Genomic DNA, 24,285 nt, shown 5'->3' with positions numbered 1-24,285 from the left:
CCCTGTCACTAGACCCTTTCCTACCCTGCCTCCCTCTGGTAGGAGCCCCAAACCAGTAAAAGGCTTCAAGAATAAGATTGCTAGTAACTATAGTAAACCACACACTGTGAGATCTAGCCCTCAACAGAAAGAGTTGCTTGGGACTAATGCACAGTGGGGCAAGTCCACAGTGAGATGATAATATGGATTTTATAGGAAAAGAGGTGCTATCTCTCTAGAGATAGGGACAAAGACATAGGGAGCTATGGCCTGCATCTGGGTTGACCTCTTGACCACTGGCAATGAGGAGAGGAGACCTATCTTTTTCTTTTGTTGATTGAAGTTATCAATGATGACACCAATGAAGAGGTTCAGGGTGAAGAAGGAGCCGAAGATGATGAAGATGACAAAGTAGATGTACATGTAGATGTTGTCCTCATACTTAGGCTGCTGCTCGGGCTGTCAAAGGACAGGAGAAAAAGGAAGAGAGTGAGTTCCTAGCTTGGGAATCAGGTAGGTAATTCTGACCTGCCAACAACATCAGCCATAACTAACTACTCAAGGTGCTGAACAAGCTGGGAAAGGGGAGCCCTAGATTCTCTCTGCCTGTCTCCTTCACACTTGGCAGGTCCTGCCCTCAGAAGACATTATTTCTGCCATGATTTAGGTGGAGAATATGCAAATCATGAGGTGAGGAGGAGGGGAGGCTGTGCAGTAGGAGCCAAACTTATTCAAAGCAGCACTGAAGAGCAGACAGTTCCCCTGGGCGAGGCTACATGCAACAGCCTGATCACCTGGAGTCAGTGCAAGAGGAGAAAAGTGCCTTATGATCAACAACACAAGCAATGAGTGTTCTAACCCTCTCTCTTTCTTGATGAGATCCACCATGCTGCTACTCTATAACCACCTAAAGAGGTTGTGGTATCATCAGGTGCATCCTTACCTTTCGGGAATCTACAGCTGCATACATGATGTCCATCCAGCCTTTGAAGGTTGCCTGGCAAACAGAGTCAGTCATTAGGCTGTGCCTATTAGGGGGTGGGTGGGAGTATAAGCCGTGATCCAAGGGGCCAGGCTTAGGTTCGTTGAGAACACAAGACAGGGAGTCTGGGTGCAGCCTCACATGGACATACAATTTTCTGTTTATACAGGTCCCAAGGGAGCTTTGTCTAAGTCCCTGAAAATAACATCAAAATTTGGCAGAGAAACACGCTGACAACGATAATACTTTTACAAAAGGTTTTTTAAATGAGCCTGAGGAGGTTTCCTAAAGCTAGGGTACACTTATATACTTATATTTATGAATAAGTAGCAGAAATCTATCGAGGGTACTTGGAAGAATAATTTTTTTAAAAAGGTGTTAAGCAAACAATGAGGTCTGAAAAATTCATAGTTGCATTAAAAAAGCAAACAGAAAAACAAAGTCAGAACTTTGTTTAGCTTGTGGTAGTGGCAATACTGGCTTTAGTCCAGGCAGCCCCTTCCCACTTCTACTCCTTGATCTAGTATATCTAGTCTGACTTTGCAAACAAATATGAGTAACCAATTAAAATTTTCCATATTTCATTCACATTGTTTATGTTTTATTTACTTAACCAGATTTTAAGTTTACTCAGGGCATGGACAGTACTTTATTCATCTGATGTCTTTGGTAGTGCCAACCACAGCGCCTTGCATATGGAGGGGGCTCTGATACAATGTTTGACTGGCTGGGGGATGTGCATTGGTCTCCTGAAGCTGCTCCAATTCAAACTCAATTTGTGGGTCCAATTTCTTGAACTGGGAAACAACAAAAGTACTTTGGAGTGAAATAAACCACACTGCTCCTTCCATTAACTTTGCCTTCTACTACTAGCTAACAGTAAATGCTTAATATGTAATGTTGGGTTGAAAGCATCACCTGCATTACCACATTTAATAGGCCCAGCATCTGTATGATGTAGACACGGTAGCGACAGTAACAAACATATGTATATAATCGCAAATACCATTAATTAAGCACTGCTATGTGCTAGGTACTGTGCTAAGAAATTTTAATAAATTATGAATCTTCTTTACAACCATGCAAAGTATTATTATCCACATTTAATAGATGAAGAAACAGATTCAGGAAAGTTGAGTAATTTGTCCAAGACTACATATCCAATAAATATGTGTCTCAAACCTTCATCTGATTCCAAAGCCTAGGAACTTTCATTGCATCACACAATAAAACATTCCAAAAAATTGGTGAGAGAAGAAAACTAGGCATGATGGAATGTTACTTGATTAAGATGAATCCTTTCTTACTGTGTGTGATACATTCAGACCTTTCTCTGAGGTTGACCTGAGTGGCAGCATCACAGCACTACCATATTCTTTCCGTTAACTTTAGTGTAGAAGTTATGTAGAATTGTTCCATTTGATCAAAACTGCCATCCCTTCTCTCTCTTTTTCTTTTTTTGGTCTATACGCTTATCTTCAGTTTTTCATTTTTATTTAACTACATTCTCTGTCCTGGAGATAGCAAGTGATCACTCTGTAACTTCATCATACTGCAGGAATCTTTATTATTGCTGAGTTTCAGAGAGAGACTTCCTTTGAGTGAGGTCTTGGAGAAGTCAGAGAACTCAGGAAAGGTGTCTCCCTGGAACTAGTTTGGGAATGACACAATTCTATGTGACCTATTAAGAATCAATCTTCATTCAGGGTCAAGAAGAAGCCAAATAATTTCTGCTACCCATTTGAATTTCATAGGACAGAAAAAAATAACAATACTCACCACCTGAAGAAGCGCCAGATATCCTGCTCCAACATTGTCAAAGTTGATCTTCACATTCTTCCATCTTATTTCTGTATTGTTCCCCTCCATGAGCTTTTCACAGTCAGTTTTATTGTTGACAATTTCAATTTCAAATCGTTTTTCAGCAGTCTCATTAAAGCAGTAGTGGTACTTTCCCGCAAATAGGTTAACTCCCATGATGCTGAAAATCAGCCAGAAGATGAGACACACCAGCAGCACATTCATGATGGAGGGGATGGCACCCACCAAGGCATTCACCACCACCTGCATTGGAAGGGGGAGGTTGCTGAGCATCGGAAAGAAGTACAGGCAAACACACATTTTTGATTTCCAGGAGGGGAATGACATTGTGTAGCTTGCTGTGACTATAGAAATAAGTTCCTTTTGGAATTAGGGTAACTAGAGAGATCCAGAAGTAGGGCCAAATTTTTCTAAATTTATAAAGTATGTTTTGAGGAATGCTTATTACATATTTATTTCACCTAACATAAATCCTCTCTGCCCAAGTTGATTTAGGTCTTCTCCCAAAAAATTATTTTTTAGTCCAATCTCCCTCTTCAACTCATAAAATACGCCCCATGGGAAAATCTGAGTGATTTCTAGCTCACCATTGTCTGTCAACAGACATTCCCCCTCTGCAAAACAAAGCATTTTTGTTCAGAATCACAGAGAGCCACCCTTTGGGGTCAGCAGTGAGTCATTGGTACATAAAGGTTTTTTTATGACTAGGCAAGGCCAGTTACCTTATTTCAGGCAATAGCTGAGCATGCATATTTTGCAGGCTCAAGAAGAAAATAAAAAGCTATATTCCCTCTACCAAACAGTATAAAACAAAATCTGAACAGATGTGTTTTTTATACATGATTCATTCTTCTTTTTCAGCTATTGTTTTCCTGACTTTATAGGCTTCTAAATTTAAGTCACCCTTTGCTTGGCTAATGCTGATGTCTCTGCTCAACTCTTCGCAATGTATGAGAAATAAGAATGACAAGTTTTGGGGGGAAGTTTTAAATTAGATCACTGCTCTTAAAATGCAAAATTGGCATACTGTTAAAAATCACTGTCCATAAAAACTGAAGAATGAAAGAAAAAAAGGAAAGGAAAATAATCTTTCAGGAATCAAAGTTTCTGGGTTGTTTTAACTTGGACTGCTTCACACTATAGGTGAGAGTAGCTAGACAACACTTCCACTGTGGCAGCAATTTCCACCAGAGGAGTTCAGAATGCTTACAAAAATAGCCTTTCAGGTCGTGAGACAAAGACAAGGTTGGTGTTCATTTCTGCCCTGATTCTTACTTGCTGTTGTCTTAAGTGGGACTGCTAAGGCCCAGAAAGGTGACTCTAAAATGGGAAGAATGTTCTTCCTTTTTCTGGTATCTAGGAAGATTAATGGAGTTAAAATAAAGACAATGGGTAAAAATGAAGTCTTCTAATATTTTGTTAGAAGGCGGTGACAAGTATCATCATGTCCCTGCAGTTTTTCAATGCAGATAAGAGACAAACAGGACAGGCCACCAACTAGTTCAGCACCCTCGGGGCCAAAAGGACCATGCTGTAGAAGGAACACCAGGGGGCAGTTCTGGGCTCTAATTTGAGCCTGACTTGGATTTTCTTTATATTCTGCTTTTGTCTTCGACTGCAATGTCATTCATTGGAACACGTGGCTGAGAAGAGCTGTCTGTTCTGTCCCATATAAAAAAGGCAATGAGATTCTAAGGAATCACTCTTCCTTAGGTTAAAATATTAGTCTTGTGTTTCTCCAATTCATATATGAAGGCCTTTAGATTGAGAGGCAGTTATTTCTTAATTCTTAGACCAAGAAATCTCTTCTAGATCTAATAGCTCTGTCATTAGTATAAGATGGTTATATTTCAAGTACTCATTACTTAGAGAAAAAAAAGCCAGAATATCTGAAATCTGAAAAATCCTCCATGCAATTTTGAAGACTAATATTCATATTTATTTACTTGTTACCAAATTTATCAAGAGATCAGATTTGAATTTTACCTCCTCATTATACAGTTGCTCATCCTTTGGTGGGAGCACCAGAAAGCAATGACATGTGCAAGAGAACAGGCAAAGAGAGGGTGATCCACAAAAGGAATAATCATTTCTCAAATGATAAGAGTAGATTATGTAAAGATTCAAAATCTCAGGTCTATGTGACAGCATTTTGCAGCAGAGCTGTAGGTGATCACAACCTTCAGTTAGATCCTCTCAAGTACACAATAGGGAAATAGGCCGCCAAAAGATTTGAAACACAGAAATATTTTTAAAACCTCAATTCAGAATCTTCCTCCTCTAGGAACTCTTCTATTTCAACTCAGTCTAACCTGTTTTACTTGGTATCTTTGTGGTACAGCCATATATGGGGTAATATTTACAGCAGGAAAGGATAATTCGCTAATTGACTAAGTGATTTCTTTACACTTTTATATTCATCGATTGATTAAAGGAATCAATACACAAAAGTATTTACTGAGTGCTGTTCTCAGATGTGTATAACTTAAAAATCCAATGTATTTATAAGATGTAAACATACTTTCATTTATTAGTCATAACCAAAGTAAAACTTCTTACCTTAGTTTTATGAGCAGAAAAAAGAGTTGATGAAATTTACTAATAATTCTTTCTTGCTATAAACAGTAGCTGATAAACTGCAATATGTTAAACAGAAATTGTTTAACTGTGCTCCATACATAATTGTGCTGATATTCTCAGCAAAGGGTAAGAATCTACTCTTTGTTATTCTGAACTTTCACACTATAGATATATTACAAATGGTAATTCAAGTGTCCACAGATAGTCATTTAATAAACTGAATCTCCTCTGCTCTCTAATAATCCTTGTTACTCTACATAGCCTTTAATTATACTGAAATTCATTATTTTTAAAAAGTAGGTACAGAAATTTTACTCAAAGCTAGGTTCTAGCAATCTATAAAAAGTTATTGTTTTCAATAAAAGTTTATACTTAGCAATTTATATAAATTTCATTTAATTGATGAGAAAATGGCAATGAATAGTAAATCTTACAACATTTTTGTCCTCTCTAATGCCTAGAATATTATTGCTCATTAAATATTATAAAATCTGTCAAATAGCTTTTAATATCTGGCAGAGGGAACATGGCTTTAATGGATAACAATGTACTGACAATCAACAAAAATGCATGCATGTTTCATAGCATACTATTATGTAACCTCAAAAATTAATAGCACAGCAACATTTAAAATGAAGATTACTATGGAGGAGAGAAAAGCAAAGAACTACATTAAGTATTCCTTTGCCAATAGCATGAGTGTTTCAATTTTCTGGTCTTTGGTTTGAGGAAGAAGAGGGGAAGAGACTGAATTCAGTGTCCCAGGACGGCCTAGGGCCATATGTCCCCTCTCCAGTGAAGGTCTGAGCCTGTCATTGGAGCAGCACAGTGACAGTTGAGCCTATTTGCATTGATTGTATTCAGTTCTTGAAGATTTCTTACTTAACATTTTCTAAGGGTAATCTCTCAAGTGTTGGCATACACAAGAAGCCAAACCAAAGAATTAAAAACATATGCCCCCATAGAAAAGTAACATTAAAATAAAACTTTAAACTCAGGCAAATTCAATCTTTTTCTTTCTTGGAGTTATTCACCCACAGCACAGGAATGGGTCCTGAGCTGTTAGTTGGAGTCAACCAAAAGTGGTGACACTCCTATACCAGAGCTTCCCTTGCTGAACGTTTATTCACTGAAATCACAGCTTTGGGTTCACATTTATTCCTGCTCATATTATCTTATTTGAGAAAACCTTGACATAGAAGTCTCACTTTCCAATGTTTTTCAAATAAAACTTTCTACTGTTCTGATCACCCATTTTGGACCTCTGGCCTCTTAAACTTGAAAGCTGACAAGTAAAAGTTTTGGGGTGGTAGAAACTGAGAGTCCAGGAAAGGTGAGAAAAAGAAAAGGTGTAGCCACCAAAAGGGAACTGGCACCAGCTGGTCTGTGAGGACTATTTTCTTTCTTTCTTTTTTCTTTTCTTTTCTTTTCCTTTCTTTCTTTCTTTTCTCTTTCTCTTTTTCTTTCTTTCTTTCTTTCTTTCTTTCTTTCTTTCTTTCTTTCTTTTTTCTTTTTTAAGTGAGAGGAGGGGAGACAGAGACAGACTCTCACATGCTCTGTGACAGGGATCCACTCAGCAAACCCCCTACCAGAAAATGTTCTGCCCATCTGGGACCATTGCTTGGCAACTGATCTATTTTTAACACTGAGGCTGAGGCTTCAGGGCACCATTCTCAGCGCCTGGCACCAACTCACTTGAACCAATGGAGTCATGGCTGCAGGAGGGGAAGAGGAAGAGAGAGAAAGAGGGAGAGAGAAAAGGAAGAGGGGGAGGGGTGGAGAAGCAGATGGTAGCTTCTCCTGTGTGTCCTGACCGGGAATTGAACCTGGGACATCCACATGCTGGGTGGAGACACTCTACTACTGAGCCAACCAGCCAGGGCCTGTGAGGACTATTTCTGCCAAGGGGTAGAACTAGCAGTAATGAGCATCTATCCAGACTGAGAGTTAGTAGCAAAGTATTAGTTGGGCACTTCTTAGGCTTTCTTCAGGTTATTACCAGTTTTGTTTTAGGACATCCAAGATCACTGTTGGGGAATGTGGAGGATTATAGGCTACTGGGCTCAGGTACAATGTTGCAAATATTGTCTTCAATGGGCTTCTGAACCTGGGTCCTCAGCATCCCAGGTCGATGCTCTATCCACTATGCTGCGACCTGGTCAGGCCCTCAATGGACTTTTTATTTATTGATAAATTGATTTTAGAGAGGGAGAAGGGGGCAGGAAGAGAAACACTGATTTGTTGTTCCACTTATTTATGAATTCATTTGTTGATTCTTGTGTGTCCTGATGGGGGGTCAAACCCACAACCTTGGTGTATGGGGATGACCCTCGAATCAACTGTGCTACCCAGCCAGGGTTAACGGACTTTAAAAATCTGTTTTTCAGTCACCAAAACAAATAATCAACTCTATAACAAAACTAGTATGAGTTATTTAAAAAAATTTAACCTCTTCTGATAAAGTTGGGCAGGAGGGGAGGAAGGGAGAGCATTTTAATCCTATTTACAATGGTGCCATGGCTGACTGAAACACTGGCTCTTCTGCAGTACACCCTCTCCCTACATTTAGCCTGCAATAACAATGACCTTATTATACATTCTGAAATCTCTCTGATCTATGGGAGAAAGACTTAGAATCCCAAGTTTTGTTTTGCTTTCTAAATTAAAATGAATTTATGCTGCTGTGGACCTGACCTTCCTACAAAGGCTTTGGGTGGGTTGCAGAAAGCTTGTATTTAGTAAACCAAACTGTGACTGTGCTGTATAAAAAACATAAATTTGTTGCAGAAAGCATTTGTCTGAATGAACTAAATAATAAAATAAAATTCCCAAGTCCTAGTGAAATTTTTATCTTTCTGTACAAGTATGGGTATCCTCAGAGAACAGTGGCCAGGATCACAGACGAGGAATGAATGAGGCAGCACTGCCCTGGTATCTAGTTTATCCAGTTGATGTGGACTATTGCAACTGTTTAATTTTATCCCTAGATTCTGATATTTGCACATTTGAAAACATATCCTCTGGTTTGCTCTCCTGCATGTATTTAACACCTGAATTAAAATGAGTTTTCTTGGTCTCGTTAAGTATAACAGACCTCTCTGATTAGCACAGGACAACTATTACCACCAAAAGCCAGTTGCCCACTTGATTTTAGGAAATTGACTTTTTTTGTGTGTGTGTGTGCACATGTACACACACACACTATTTAAATAAACAGAAACAGAAAAAAGGCACCAAAAAAGGGAGCCTTATTTCTAAATTGGCAGGGTGACAGCACCTTGTACCTTTTGGATTTGGGTGCAGTGTCACCAAAGCAGGAATAGTAGGTGTCAAGAAATTTCAGAACTAGCTGATATTCTTCCAGCATTGTGCCTGGTCATTACTTTGACAGTATTAGGATAGTGGACTATATAGCATGGGCAGGGGGGAGGGGGTGAGGAAGAAAGCTTTGTTATCAAACAGAGGCTGCCAGTCCGTATGGGACTGGACTGAGAACAACAAGGTGCAATAAGAGGAATCAGAATAGAAAGAAAAGCATTTCTTTTCCCAGATCCATACCAAATTCTGCTCCACCCTAGTTCCAGGCCTGCCATCATGTTTTCAAGCCCCTTCTCAGCTGTTTTCTCAGTGACTCCAAGGTCACAGTTCCCACCTGGCCGATGGCCCTACACAGGACTTTCCCTGCCTATGGCCTCTGCTTTTCAGTGGATCTCTGGGTTACAATTCCCCTTCTTTGCACCTGGTGGTTCTCCCTATTATGTCAACAGCCCAGAAAAGCCGCCCCAAGTGCTACAGGTAAGCCAGGCCAAATGAGAATAGCCAATGTTAACATGTTCTGTGATGGCATGTCATTGGGGGTGGGGCCAATATTAATGTGATGAGGCAGTTTAATGCAACTACCCTCACACGGGGCAGGTATGGGGGAGAGTGGAGGATCAAATAGCAGCTGCATCACAGAGTTGGGGTTTGAATGATCTTTCCACCATGTGATCAGTTCTAGCATGCTTAAACAGTTTCCACTGGCATGCAGAAGGATCAGCGGTCTTAGCATCTTACCCTCATCCCTTCAAATCGTGATAAGGCTCTTAAGGGTCTCAAAGCTCTTAGGGTCCTAAGGGACTTTATGGCACCTAGTTCCGAGTAGCCCAGGGCATTAGCTATAAGGCTGACTAAAGAGACCTACACGGAAACAGAAGAGAAAAACAAAAAAGGAAAAAAAAGAAGAAAAGAAAACAGAGGTTCCAGAGTATTAGAACAAAGCCCCTAGCACTGATTTATACAGGTTGCCCCCCCACCCCAGTAGAGGAAGTGGGTAACACCAGCTGCCTACTTCAACTTGGACTCAAACGACCTGGAAGGAAAGGTGGTTGAGAGAGGCAGAATAAAAAACACAAAGGGAAGAGAAAAATTGAGAGGGTGGTAGACATACATACAAGCTGGAAAAGGGAAGAGGTTGAAGGGAGCGGGAGAGAATGAGGAAGGTCCATTGGAAGAAGAGGAGCCTGAACAGATGACAAAAACCTTACCCTCGCCCTTTACAGTCTCTGCAGGTCCCAGAAGTTCCCATTAAATTAAGCCAGACAAATTTAATGGTACCTATGGAAAAGAATACAGATAAATATATATACTCCACACAAGCTGCCCCCTCCTCAACTCATTCACAAGGGATTTCCAACAGGGACAAGCTCTCTTTCTCCTGGGTGACAAGAAACCATTTGTTTGAGAATTTGATGAGTCACTACATCAACAAAGGAAACATTCAATAAGTACCACAGCTGACTTTACAGATCTCATGAAGAAAAGGAACAAAATGAAAAAACTTCTTGACCAAATTTTGACTTTATGAGGACTCACTTAAGTAATTCTTCCATTTCTCATCTTTAATTATAATAATCCTTCCATCTTTTAACTATAACCATGATTCCTTCATGGCCGTGAGAACTTGGGTGGGTCTGGACATCTGCATCCATGCTTTTTCTTATACTCCCCAAATAGCCCAAAATAACCTGGCCACAGGTCAGTCCTTTCCAGGCCAATCTTCTATTTTCTCATCATTTAAATAACAGCTGGAAAGATTCTTGGAAGAATTAAAACATGTTTATTTTATAGATGAGAAAATTGAGACCCATATACCCAATACAAAAGAGTTGGCTCAGTATATCACAGCAGTCCTGAAGCTAGGATTGAGACTCACACTTTTGATGCCCAGGCCGGAGCTCCTTCTGCCATGGACAGATCACCTCCCCCACTGGCATGTTAGATGCCAATATCCCAGTAGAGGATTACAGGTACCTGAGAAGCCAGAGTTGTATGTGTATTGGCATATTCAGGAGAAGTCTGGAAGTCTCTAGGCCTAGAGTCACAGTGGAATGTTTTTCTGCTCTTCCAGAGACAAACTCACCTATTCTACCAGAACCCTCAGAGAATTTACCAGGATGATCACTTAACACTAGATACTAATTATCGACTATTAGAGCTGTGCCTGACCTGAGACCTGAAAATACATTTAGTTGATCAAAACCTAGACTAGTATGGCTTTCAGTTTCTTATGGCAGTCTTTCCTTTATTCTCGGATAGGTTAAGATGTTCCCATCAACAATTTTTAAGTTCCCTCTACTGGGAAGTGGTGGTTACATATCTGCTTAGCCTGAATTCCTTTTTAAAGCAAATTCAGAGGGGGGAAAAATACCAACTCACAGCTTAGTTTTCATCTGTTACTTTTCATCTTTATTTTAGGGATTTAAATCTGCATCTTTGAATGCACAAAACTGTATTTTTTTTTTTTAAAAAGAAGATATTTATAATTGAGCAGCAGGACTGGTAGGAGGTAGACGCAGAAGATCAATGACTGGTTAAAGTCAGGGATGAGGAGACTTAAAGGTTTCAATTTTAAAATGGGGTGTGAACCTTTATCTATGCATGTATTATAATCAATCAATATAGAAATTGTCTCTGGAATCCTAGGCAGTGTACAAAGCAAATCTGGAATTAAATGTTGCCCTATTAGGCTACTCATGTTCTTTAAAGGGTACATAGTTCAGAGTTGAATTTCTATTTAAAACAAGGGCCTCAAAAGGCTTATCTAGAACACAGTAGCAATAATCAATCATTTTCCTTCCATCGATCATCATTAATAAGACATGAAGATATCTTTTGCTCCCTATTGCCAAATAACAGCTGACTCTTAAACATAAGCAATCTAAAACTGCCAGATTCTTACCAAGATCTTAATAGGTACATCTGCAGGTAAGTTATCCCAGCCCAATCAAGTACCTGAGTTCTAAATCTCCCTCATCAGCTTTGTCCTGTGACCTGTGCCAGGCAAACAATGCAAACAAACAAACAAACAAACAAAAAACCCCACCAAAACCCTAATAAGCTTTCAGTGGCTATCAGCCCCATACAAAGCAAGAAGACCTCCTTTAAGGGGGTGAGTATGATTTATCCGATAACAAATAGGCCTAAAGTGGAAGGAGGTACAAATGTCAATCCAGAGGTTGGCTCTAAATGTTTGCTGAGAGAATTTGCACTTGACTGATTGATCAGTCTGACCAAGCTCTCCCCAGACAAGATCAGTAAGGATCCTATCTGGGTTATTCCTTAGTAGTTGAGGACTTTCTTATAATCCTTAGAGTCTCCATGTTAAACTCTCACTGGAGATAATCAGAACGTTGCTTAAAGTTTAAGGAAACTGTAAGGAAAGAATCATACCTGAAAAAGAAAAAGGAGTTCAGAAGTCAAAACTCAGGGTACCTACGGCTGAAGCCATAGAAATAAAGGGGAAGACAATGGGTGACTTTTCAAAATGATGTGAACATTTCAAATAGAGAATATTTCAGAAGTCTGAATTCAGGATGAGATGAGTGGTTTCTGAAAGTTCCCATCCCTGTAACAGATGTGTTGGCTAACCTCTGGACGTGACGTGGCAGATCTCCCTAGGGAAAAGATGACAAGATTCTTTCACAAGACAAGGTCTCCAGTGTGGCCAAGGACCTAAGCAAAATAAAAATGTTGTCTCTGGGAACTTGCATAATTTATAGATAAAGAGAATTAATCTTATAAATTATCTGGATTATCCCATGATTCTAAAAAGCACACATAGCAGATTTTTTTTTTCCCCGAAGCGGGAAACGGGGAGAGACAGTCAGACAGACTCCCGCATGCGCCCGACTGGGATCCACCCGGCACGCCCACAAGAGGGCAACGCTCTGCCCACCAGGGGGCGATGCTCTGCCCCTCCGGGGCGTCGCTCTGTTGCCGCCAGAGCCACTCTAGCGCCTGGGGCAGAGGCCAAGGAGCCATCCCCAGCACCCAGGCCATCTTTGCTCCAATGGAGCCTCGCTGCGGGAGGGGAAGAGAGAGACAGAGAGACAGAGAGAAAGGAAAGGGGGAGGGGTGGAGAAGCAGATGGGCGCTTCTCCTGTGTGCCCTGGCCGGGAATTGAACCCGGGACCCCTTGCACGCCAGGCCGATGCTCCACCACTGAGCCAACCGGCCAGGGCCAGCACTCATAGCAGATTTAAGGGACAATAACAAGAATGAAAATTCATTAGGGGAACAAACATGGTGATGAATAAGAGATTCAGACATCAGTCATGGTGGATGAAATGGGAGAGTTTAAAGGGTGCTAAATTAGGATGTAAAATTTTTACACTGCTTGATGATCTAAAATGCCAAGCACTAGACTTTTTACTCAAAAGGACAGTGAAAACTCTGACAGTTCCAATTGTCCAGCTGTCACTGAAGCCTTATTCTCCACCCACAACTCAAAAATGGCCACCAGTGTGGCCATGGCTCACACGGGGCTGTTCCTTCTGAGTGAACTCTGCTTCTGCTATGGTAATTTGTGAGTGTGTGCTTTTCATCTTTTCAGGTCATTAGGAGTGCCCATGTTTTCTACTCTCTGTATTCTTCCCAACATTTGGCAGCAGGCTTTGCATGTGGTGGGTGCTTAGTAAACATTTGATGCATGAAGACTAAATATAGTGTTCTGTCTGAAAGAAGTTAACAAAGAGAGGGTCCTGGGGGAGCCTTGTTCCCAGAATGCTAGATTACCAGCAGCCTGAATCAGGCCAAAGTGGCCCTGCAAGTTAGTGACGTTCTGCAGGGGCTGGAGCACACCTGCCTATTCCTTTGACTCCTTATGGCTCCCGGGACAATTTTACACAGAGAGTGGTATTTGTTTACTAATAACTGGTGCAGAGGTGTTTGCAGGAGCCACTGTCAGGCCCCATGGCGATGTAAGAATGCAGCAACTCCCCCAAACAGGAGGGATCTATGGATTGTTACTCGGCTACCTACCTGTCTCACGCTTTTTACTTCCCTGCCACCTAGTATAAAAAGTGGTAAAAATGTCTGCTAAATAAACGGTGATGTGCAGAACTGTTAATGCTTTCAGCAGTTTATTTGGGTACCAGAGGGATGTGAGATGCCTGATCAATATCTTGAATTCTGGGGTTGCTCACACCAGGGAGAAGAGAAAGAGAGTAGTTCAGGTTAGGGTGGTAGCAAGTGTCATGATGAGGGAGATTTGCTCCAAAATCACAGCTTCCCTAGGCCTTTGGGAGTGTGGTGTAGATATGTCTGCCCACGTCATTGAAAGGTCCAGAATATGAGGGCTTTTAGGACTCCCATAGGTGTCCCACCTGGCTCTAAGTGGTCCTGGGGAATTATAGTAAAATAAAGACTCTATGGTACTTCCCTGTGCTCTAGAAAGTGAGCTGGCCCAGCGTCTCTCTAGTTCTCTTGGCCTTATCTCAGGCCCATTCCCTAATTCCTAGAGCTCAGGTTTCCATCTGTGGGAGGCAGAGGTCCTTCTATCACAAAGTGCTGTCAACAGCTGCTAAAGGGAGTGCTGAAACCTTTTGCTATGAGGGTTTCAAGCTGGTACTCCCTGGGGCACCACCCATTTGTCTCACTTTATGGGCAAAGGGGGACCTCCTCACCTCATTTAGGCATCTTCCCAAAGGTTTGCTTTTTGAAATGGGAAATGCAAATGGGGGCATAGTGATGGGTGTTGGAAGGAGTCATTAACTATGGAAGTTGCAGACAACTTGCTGGGAAAGGAATACATTTACAGAGCAGAGGTCATTGCTGCTACAGTGTTGGGCTCCTAGTCTCTGAGGAAGTGAGTTCCATGCTGTTCTATCCTAGAGCCTAGAAGCATTCTATATGTAACTTACCATACAGTCAACAAAACCTATATTCTAAATGTGCCACCTCAGCCTGCACACACTCTACTTTCTTGGCACTTCTCAGTGCTCATCAGGAACTGAATTCTCCATAGCTCTGTGCCTGCAGTTCCCATTCACCCTTTGTCTCAAATGCTGATTTGGCTGAGGGGGGAGAAAGCTTTAGTTATTACACAGAATAAGAGACAATCACCATGGTTAGAAGAGCCAATAAGAAAGAACTGCTGGTGGGGTAAGAGATAATTACAGATGATGCAGCAGCTTCCACCCTGAAAAGTAACACGAGACATAATGGCCACCACAAGCCTCGAAGATGGTCTTGGAACCTGGAGGAAAAAGGATTTTCTTAAGTTTGATCATCACTGTGGAAACGGCAATGCGAGGGAAGGGGGGCTTTATTTTGCTGTGAGCTCCCCATCTCACTGAGACCGACTTGTTCAGAGCAGTCTGCTATGAAGGCTTGAGTTGGGTGGAAGCGTCCAGAGAAACAGTCAGCAAGAGAGAACACCTCGGTTGCTCCTCCATTTGCAGCCCAGCAGCACCCACCTCATTCTCTCACCCCTCTGCTGGCAGCAGAAAGAGAACAGCCTGCTGTTTTGAGATAAGAGGTTCCTGTCCCAGCCTAAAGACAAGGGGCTTTAACACCAGTGATTCCACTTCCCCTTCCTAGAGCCAAACCACCAAGATAAAGACCTGGTTGATCAGCCCCTGGAGCAAATGCAGGGGCTTCAGAGCCCCCTTCTCAAAGTTAAGATCTGACTTCTCTGAAAGCAACTTTACCCAGACCTACATCCATCTACACATTGTCTTACTCCCTGGGCCCCAGTCATTAGATGAAACTCCAGCCATTAAAGGAAGAAAAACCCATTTTTGTTTTCCTGCTAGAAAGGGTGGGAAGTAGAAAGCAAGACACGTACAGCCACAATGAGGAAGTCCAGCCAGCACCAGGCATTGGTAAAGAACTTGACAAAGCCATAGGCTGTCCACTTGAGCAACATCTCCAGGATGAAGATATAGGTGAAGACTTTGTCAGCATATTCCAGGATGGTTCGAATGGTCTTCCTCTGCTCAATGTAGATGTCTTCGAAGGCCTGAAAGAGAGGCAGCAGCTGCCTGTAGTGCCTAAGGGTAAACAAGCAACACAGGAAGCACTGCCCTCCCGGCAGCGCCTCCCACCTGTGGCTGGCCTGTCATGAGCTTCCTGTCTCTTTCCCTTTACTCCCCTGCTATCTATGGCTTTTTAAAAAAAGTTTTATTGAAATATACCATACAATTCAGCTATTTAAAGTATACAGTTCTCTAACGTTTAGCATATTCATAGTTGTGCACCCATCAACACAGTCAATTTTAGAATATCTTCATTACCCCAAAAAGAAAGCCCACTTTCTCCAATAGCCCCTCTCTAGGTATCTCCCCCTAGTCTTAGGCAACTACTAATCTACTTTCTACCTCTACAGATTTGCCTATTCTGGACATTTCATATACATAAAATCATACAATATGTGGTCCTTTGTGTCTGGCTTCTTTAATTTAGCATGTTTTCAAAGTTCATCAACATTGCAGTATGTATCAGTAATCTTTTTTTTGACGTATAATATTCCAATGTATGGCTGTTGCATTTTGTGAACATCTGTGTACAAGTTTTTATTTATTTTTTATTTATTTTTATTTTTTATTTTTCTGAAGTTGGAAACGGGGAGGCAATCAGACAGACCCCCGCATGCACCTGACCGGATCCACCCGGCATGTCCACCAGGGGGCGATGTTCTGCCCATCTGGGGTGTCCCTCTGTTGCGACCAGAGTCATTCTAGCGCCTGAGGCGAGGCCATGGAGCCATCCCCAGCGCCCGGGCCAACTTTGCTCCAATGGAGCCTTGGCTGAGGGAGGGGAAGAGAGAGACAGAGAGGAAGGAGAGGGGGAGGGGTGTAGAAGCAGATGGGCGCTTCTCCTGTGTGCCCTGGCTGGGGATCAAACCTGGGACTCCTGTATGCCAGGCCGACACTCTACCACTGAGCCAACCAGCCAGGGCCTTGTGTACAAGTTTTATGTGGACATGTTTTCACTTCTCTGGGATATATAACTAGGAGTGAACTTCTAGATCATATGGTAACTCTGTTCATTTTTTTGAGAAACTGCCAAACTGTATTCCAAAGTGGTTGCACTACTTTTTTATATTCCCACCAGCTGTGTGTAATGGTTCCAATTTCTTCACATCCTTGCCGATGCTATATGTTTATATGACAAAAATCTTTTCTCCTTTCAGCCTCTGAGATCACAGACACAGGTGGAGGGTCAAAGGGCTGCTTGACACTGAGATGAGAAAAATCTTAGTACCACTTTCTTCCTCTGGAATTCCTGAATGGGAATTCCCTGACACAAAGAAATGGACATTTGTATGTGCAGAGTGCTGGATTACACCAGTGTGGTGCCAAGAGGAGAGGATTCCTAAAGCGTGAAAAAAACAACAACTGGAAGTGAAAACCAAGTCCCTTGTCACACAATGGGAGGTGCCAGCTCGAACAGTTCCAGAACGACAGAACTGGGCTGCTGCAGACTCATCCTCCACAGCGGATGCACATGGACAATCGAGTGTCCCAGTTTCATCACTGGGCAGTGGGGGCAGAGGTCATGGGTCCGCAGTCCTCAGGACCTTGGTACAAATGAATCCCCTCAGTGTAAACAGCAACAGCTTCCATGTCCTTTCCCCTTCACTCCACTTGTAGAAGTCCGTTCTATCACCCAGCGTACAGGAGATGCCTAGGACCTGCGAGGCTCTGATCCCCTCCGTCTGAGGCCTCATCACAACTACAGTCTGGCCTTTTCTGAGACATCTTAGCTGTGGCCTCACTTTGTTATTCATAAAGTCCCATGCTTACTATTGCACAGGGTCTCATATACTGAGTCAAGTATCCCATTTTATTCAATTATGAAAATAAAAATTGTCAAAGGTAAACAAAGTGCAAAACATTTTTTTCACTCCTGCTTTTTCTGTGGGGACAGGAAGGAGAAGACTCGAAGGCTGGGTTGGCTCCCTGCTCTTTCAGCTTTCTGTTCACTAGATTTGAAGGATGGCAACAATAATACAACACCTTTCTCCAACACTGGCCTCGGTCTGATCCTCCCTTTCTCGAGGACAGAGACCAGTGTGTCTGTCACGGTGCGACCTCCACAGCACTGGGAAGCACTGAGTGAATGCCTGTCTATTAGTAAATGACTCAGTGGACAGGGCAGTGGCTCCCCTTCCCTCAGAGCAAGGACACCAAGCCACCTCTTTTTGGCTCTCTGATTTTGTGCTGAAATTTTCCTACAAAAACTTGGTCCTCATCATCCTTGAGCTCTTCTTTACCACATATTACTGCCTGTTTCTCCTTTCCTTAGTCTCCGACCTCACACATCAGCAAAGTACTCAAGACACTGGTGAGCTCTTTAACACTGAATTTGGAGTTTATACCTTATTATTTTTTTGTTTCTAGATTAAGGGAAAAAAAAGTGTTACTCCAAACCTACATGAATGTGCCCACCTGCTTTAAAAACATTTCAAAATTTTGCATTTACCTTTCCCTTAATTAAAATAAGGAAATGTATAGTGCCTCTAGTCCCTGGTGCCCTCAAATCTATTCAGCTAGACAACAGCTTTCTCACCCCAGACCCTGTCCAGGTCTCCTCAGTTACAATCCGGCTGAAAGTGAAAGCCAGAACCAAGGAGGGGAGGGGCCTGTCCACTCTGTGCCCTGTCAGCCTCACTGATTAATGAGCACTTACAACCACATGAACATAGACAACCTGTGCACCAGAGATCTCACTCTCTAAATACCTGCTAATGCCACAGGTTCTCCAAATTCAGTAAGGGCAGGTGGAGTGGTGAGAACTACCCCCCAAACCTTGGGCAACTGAAGATAAAGAACAAGAGATATGAGGTATTAGGTGACAAAGGGAAGTTCACTTTAGGAAGTTGTTTGATTGGGGCAAACCAAGCAGTGCAGATACTTGGTAATTTGGATTTTCATCCTGATGGAAAGGAGGTTTTAGGTTTTAGAGTGATTGTGCTGAGGCTAAAGATCAGGATGTTGGATAGCTGTGGATTCTAATTCTAAAGCTCAAAACAGCAGCCCAGAGTACTTCAATAGATCATTATCCTTGGGTCCATAGCCTAATCTGTATTCTCAGAGAAACTAGTCTTGGGCCCCACTCAATCTTTCCCACCAGTTCCTATAAACCTGTCCCCAGCCAATCCCTCATCATATTCTCCCTTGGACCTCACCAGGGCACCACTGCTGAGCAGAATCATGAAGATGATGAAGGTCTCAAACCAATTGTGCTCTACAATGAGGAAGCAGGTTTTCCGCAGGATCCACCAAGACTTGCCCAGACCTTCTTCAATGTTGACCTGGCAGCACTTGAATCGCTGGACACAACCTGGCACCAGTGGGAGAGGCAGGTCAGACTGTGGAAGCACGCCCCACCCAGCCTTGCCCTCTCCTCCATCTCCTGGGCTTTACCATGTGCTGTCCTACCACATAGTTGGGAGCACAGTAGATGAATCAGAATGTCTGATTCAGAAACGGGGAGGGTGGCAGGGCTGAGGCTATGCTGCCAGTTTGCCAGGGCCCTCTGGAGTCGGGAAGATGTCATATAAAGGGGCAGTGAGGGGGAGAAAAGGGCAGTCAGGTAGAAGACAGAGCAATGACAGAAAAGGCCTTTCTTAATGGAAGTTTTTGGACTGATGCCAAGAGAAAGTGGAGAAAGAAAAGTTAGAGAATAGTTTGAACAGAGAAAACAGTATAAACTGCCCTCAAAATGACAAGGGGGGGGGAGAGAACAAAGTTCCTGAAGATAGTCACTGAGGCCCCGCCCACTCACCCAACCACATTCTCCAGCAGACACTGTGTAAGCAATGCAGTGCCCCATGCCTTCTGGTGGGTCCTCCCTCCTTGTCCCCTCTCACCTTCTGTGAAGCAAGAGTCTGGATCCAAGTATTCCTCAGGCTGTTCCACGGGGACTTCTTCTACTTCTGGTTTGATATCGATGGTACTTCCCTCAGAGGAGCTAGTATCATCTAGTTTCTAGAGATGCAAGAAAAAGGGAGATTAATAGACTCTGAAGCAACATGTCCACACTACACTGACCACTCTATCTCTGGTGTGGATGATGTACTAGCTATAATTTTTCTCTACAATTTTTATTATAAAATCATCATCCAACTCATGATGAGCAAACAGTCACCACAGGGCCTTCGACATTTCTGTCAGGAAGGGATATATCATTAAAACCCACTCACAATGAGTGATCAACCCCAAACAAATGTGGCTACAGGCTAGTCTCAGGGTATAGCCAACAGAGCAACAGCAGGAAAATACTTGAGGGTTTACTCCAGTCTCTGACCTAGATGACCTAGAAGTAATGAAGACAGATCCAGAAACTTTCAGAAAACTAGGTTGTCTAGGGAAGGCCTAGAATGAAAATAGGGGTTGAGTTGGTTATTCCAGAATCTCTCTACCAAGCCCAGAGCTGAACCAATCCCTGGATCTGACAGAGCCCTGTTTGTTCTCATGTAGGATCAAGGTTGGTTTCTAGGTTGGGACCTTACATCTTTGCTTCCTTCAGGATCTGATTCACTGCTAACATCCTCTGTGTTGACATTCTCAAAATCGGACTCGCCTACAGCAATGGGCACCCGCACGGTGAGATTGGGATTGTTGATGAAGGACATGTGGTCCTCATCGATGATGTACTTCTCCACGCTGCTGCCAATGCCACTGGTGGTGCCATTGCCGTTCTTCTGGAAGTCACCATTCCGGTGGATGTCTGCACCAGTGTGATTGGCGATGCAGTTGGCCTTCTTTTCATACAGTTCATCCAGGGGTTTCACCTCATCAGCCTCACGATGCTTGAAGTGGGCCTGCATGAAGGCACGCACTTTCACTTTGGTCCAAGCCACACCCTTCTTGATACGGATTACTGAGATCTGTAGGTTATTCATTTCCCCATCATCATCTGTGGCTGCCAGATTGTCTGCACTGAAGGAGCTCAGGAGCAAGGCCAGAAACAGGTTCAGCACCTGCACCAATGTGTTAGAAAAAAAGGAGAGTGAATGGAGAATGGTGTTAGGCAAGTTATCCATTAAATTAGGAAACTGGAAGCCCACAGAGTTATGTGACACACTCAAGAATTTCTACTGTTTTGTTTGGCCCACATAGTGTTTTAAATGCTCATGTTACTAGGTGAACATTTTGTTTAATTTTGGTAGTAATACAAGGAGTTTATCACCTCTTTTTTTTGGTTCTTTTATCATTTTACATATACATATATTCCAAAATATGTTACCTTTTTTTAATCAGAAAAGGCAAAGGCTATATCTATTTTGAAAGAAAATTCTCCAAAGATAAAACCAAACAGGTAGATATGGATTACTACTGGGGAACATCAAAGAACACATAGATACCCTGTGCTCATGAGCAGTATATGCCTAGAGGACCCATGTTAGAGAAGAATCAGGCTGGGAGAGCCAGATGTACATATAATAAAGCAAGAAGGTGGAACTGAAATACATTTTATGCCACCTTATTTTAAAAATTAATTATTTTTGTTTTCCTAACATTTATCAAAATAAAATAGATTTAGGAAGACAGTGGTGGTTATTTTGTGTTATGTTGTATACCTAAGTATTAAGCCATCAAATACAAGCTTCCTCTCTCCTTTTCCTTCTCCCTTCCTTCCTTTCTTTCTCCCTTCCTTCCTTCCTTTCTTCTTTCTCCTTCCTTCTTTCCTTCCTTCCTTCCTCCCTCCCTCCTTCCTTTCTTTTCTTCTCTCCCTCCTCCCTCACTCCCTCTCTCTTTCTCCCTCCCTCCCTCCCTCCTTCCTTCCCTCCCTTCCTTCCTGTTTTAACTTCCTATTTTACCACATTGGACATTAAGATTAATTTACTTTTATTATGATGTACTATTGAAAAATGGAAGAGGTGTTTCACTTCTCGATTTATACTGGCCCTTACTCTGTCACACTTCTGAAGAAGAGTAAGGCGTATATTTTAGGTGGAGATAATGGTATTTACAGAATGCGAGGAATGAAAACAATAAATAATTACATGTATTTGAATTACTTGGCCCATTTTTAGAATTAAAAAGGAGCATGTTGGTAATATGGGGGTGAACTGAAGAGGGTTCTGAAGGCCAGGCTGAGGGATGTGAATTTTAATTTTAACTGGATCCACTAGTGGGTTTTTTTTTGTTTGTTTGTTTGTTTTTTTAGTGAGAGAGAGAGGTACAGATAGACAGGAAGAGAGAGAGAGATGAGAAGCATCAATTTTTTGTTGAGGTCCCTTAGTTGTTCATTGATTGCTTTCTCATACGTGCCTTGACCAGGGGTGGGGGGGGGGTACTCCAGCAGAGTCAGTGACCCCTTGTTCAAGCCAGCGACCTTGGGCTTCATGACAGAGACCTTTGGCCTGACCAGGTGGTGGCTCAGTGGATAGAGTGTTGGACTGGGATTGGAAGACCCATGTTCGAAACCCCAAGGTCACCAGCTTGAGCGTGGGCTCACCAGCTTGAGCACGGGGTCATTGGCTTGATTGTGGGATCATAGACATGACCTCATGGTTGCTGGCTTGAGCTCAGTGGTCACTGGCTTGAGCCCAAAGGTTGCTGGCTTGAAGCCCGAGGTCGCTGGCTTGAGCAAGGGGTCATTCGCTCTGCTATAGCCCACCCCCAGTCAAGGCACATATGAGAAAGCAATCAATGGACAACTAAGGTACTGCAACAAAGAATTGGTGCTTTACATTTGTCTCCCTTCCTGTCTGTCTGTCCCTCTCTCTGACTCTGTCTCTGTAAAAAAAAAAAAAGGCAGAGACCTTTGGGCTCAAGCCAGTGTAGCTAGGACTTTGTTGAATAAGAGTGGTGAAAGGGGGCACCCTTAAGTGCTGGTGACCCCATGCTTAAGCCAGCAACCTCAGGGTTTCAAACCTGGGTCCTCAATGTCCTAGGCCGATGCTCTATCCACTGCACCACCACCTGGTTAGGCCCACTAGTGGTTCTTGAGTAAAGAAGACACAGGTGATTTGAGAAAGCCATTCCTTAGGAACTAGGAGTTAGAAAACTATTATTTGCATAAATTGATAAGAGTCTAGATTAGGCTACAGAAATCTCAAACTTCAGAATATACAAGAATCTCCTGGAGTAGGATGCTTGTTAAAAATACATAGTTCCTTGACATCACCTGAGAGAGTCTCATTCAGTAGATCTGGTGTAGGGTCTGGGACATGGCCTTTTTTAATGAGTGAAACTTGGGTGAGTGTGAGGCCAGTGGTCTTCTAGAAATATTGGATGGGTTATAAAAATAAAAAGGAAGGGCAGATCTTATAAATACTATGAAGAAAGATGCATATATAGAAGAACTACGAAGAGAGTTATGAAAGACATTAAACATTTACTGGGAGTGAAGCGAAAAGAATCAAAAGAGACGTACAGTTACAGATTCCTAGAGACTAGATGAGCAGAAGGACTGAGCAAAGGGGAACCTGGAAAGGTGCCATTAGAAGCAGAGATAATAGGTGACTTTGTCATGGGCTCAGGTATCTGTAAACAGTCGTGGCAAGCTGTCCTTGAAACAACTGAGAATGAGAGACTAGAGAAAGGGTTGGTGAGTCAGGGCTGGTAAATGCTGACCTTACTACCTACTAGTAGGCAATAGCTGTGTTCACTGAAGGAGTGGAAAGACTAGGGGGATTAGGACTGAGGGAAAGGTGGTTGGGGATGGAGAAGCAAAGAGATTAAAACAAGAAATGTTACAGTGTTTATTTTTATAGGTCAAATGAAAGAGGGTGGCCATAGCTGGCTCTGAGGCTGGTGAGCAGGCACTCTCTAGTTGGAAGCTTCTTTATGGCAGGAAAGGGAGGAGAACTAATGTAGACGTGCTTACAAGGGATCATCTGAGTGTGCCTTCTTCCAGTCCTCCTGCTCTATCTACACATGCAATGGGATTTGACCTAATCTGAAAGATGGGTACTTCCCATACACTTTAGTGTACATGTCAATCATCTGGGGATCCTGTCAAAAATGAAGATTCTGATTCAGTAGCGCTGGGGTGGAGCCTGAGATTCTGCATTTCTCACATACTCTCAAGTGATCTTGCTGCTGGTCCTCAGATCACACTCTGAGATACAAGGTGTTAAAATCTTTTGGTAGGCACTGGCCATTTGGCTCAGTGGTAGAGCATTGGCTTGGTGTGTGGATGTCCTGTGTTCAATTCCTGGTCAGGGCACACAGAAGCAGCAACCATGTGCCTCTCTCTCCTCCCCCTTCCCTCTTTCTCTTTCCCTCCTGCAGCCATGGCTCCACTGGTTCGAGCCCTGGGGCGCTGAGGACGGCTCTGTGGAGCCTCCACTTCAGGTGCTAAAAATTAATTCAGTTATGAGCATGGCCCCAGATGGGGGTTGCAGGTTGTATCCTGGTCGGGGCACATGTGGGAGTCTGTCTCTATCTCCTCTCCTCTTACTTGGAAAAGAAGAAAAAAAAAATCTGTTGGTGAATGTTCTAAATACAGAGGCAGAAAACAGCAAGTGGACAGATCAAAGCAAAGAAAAAAGAGATTTGTCATTTATACAAATTAAATAAATCTGAAGATGGTTTAGCTTAGTGGTGCTCAATGGAGGGCATTTTTACCCCCTATGGGACAGTGGCAATGTCTGGAAACATTTTTGATTGTCACAACTTGGGGTAGGGGGTCACTACTGGCTG

General features: G+C 42.7%; 1 protein-coding gene across 5 annotated transcripts in view; it reads right to left on the bottom strand.

Annotated features, from left to right (window-relative positions):
- The window catches only part of SCN8A (sodium voltage-gated channel alpha subunit 8), a 265,318-nt gene that overhangs the window by 15,867 nt on the left and 225,166 nt on the right, over positions 1 to 24,285 (bottom strand). For 3 of the 5 annotated variants that reach the window (XM_066265290.1, XM_066265314.1, XM_066265282.1), the window contains exons 17-24: positions 20,142 to 20,612; positions 19,500 to 19,617; positions 18,816 to 18,970; positions 15,471 to 15,644; positions 9,419 to 9,541; positions 2,741 to 3,025; positions 923 to 976; positions 301 to 438 (exon numbers count right to left, since the gene is read on the bottom strand). In XM_066265290.1, the coding sequence (XP_066121387.1) occupies positions 301 to 438; positions 923 to 976; positions 2,741 to 3,025; positions 9,419 to 9,541; positions 15,471 to 15,644; positions 18,816 to 18,970; positions 19,500 to 19,617; positions 20,142 to 20,612 (1,518 nt within the window). The remainder of the gene's footprint in view (positions 1 to 300; positions 439 to 922; positions 977 to 2,740; positions 3,026 to 9,418; positions 9,542 to 15,470; positions 15,645 to 18,815; positions 18,971 to 19,499; positions 19,618 to 20,141; positions 20,613 to 24,285) is intronic. The other 2 variants (XM_066265307.1, XM_066265297.1) reach the window with 1 other exon arrangement.

This window comes from Saccopteryx bilineata, chromosome 1 (assembly GCF_036850765.1).
Source record: "Saccopteryx bilineata isolate mSacBil1 chromosome 1, mSacBil1_pri_phased_curated, whole genome shotgun sequence".
NCBI lineage: Eukaryota > Metazoa > Chordata > Mammalia > Chiroptera > Emballonuridae > Saccopteryx > Saccopteryx bilineata.
The sequence above is the reverse complement of the archived record's forward strand: the minus strand, read 5'-3'. Positions and strand labels throughout refer to the sequence as shown.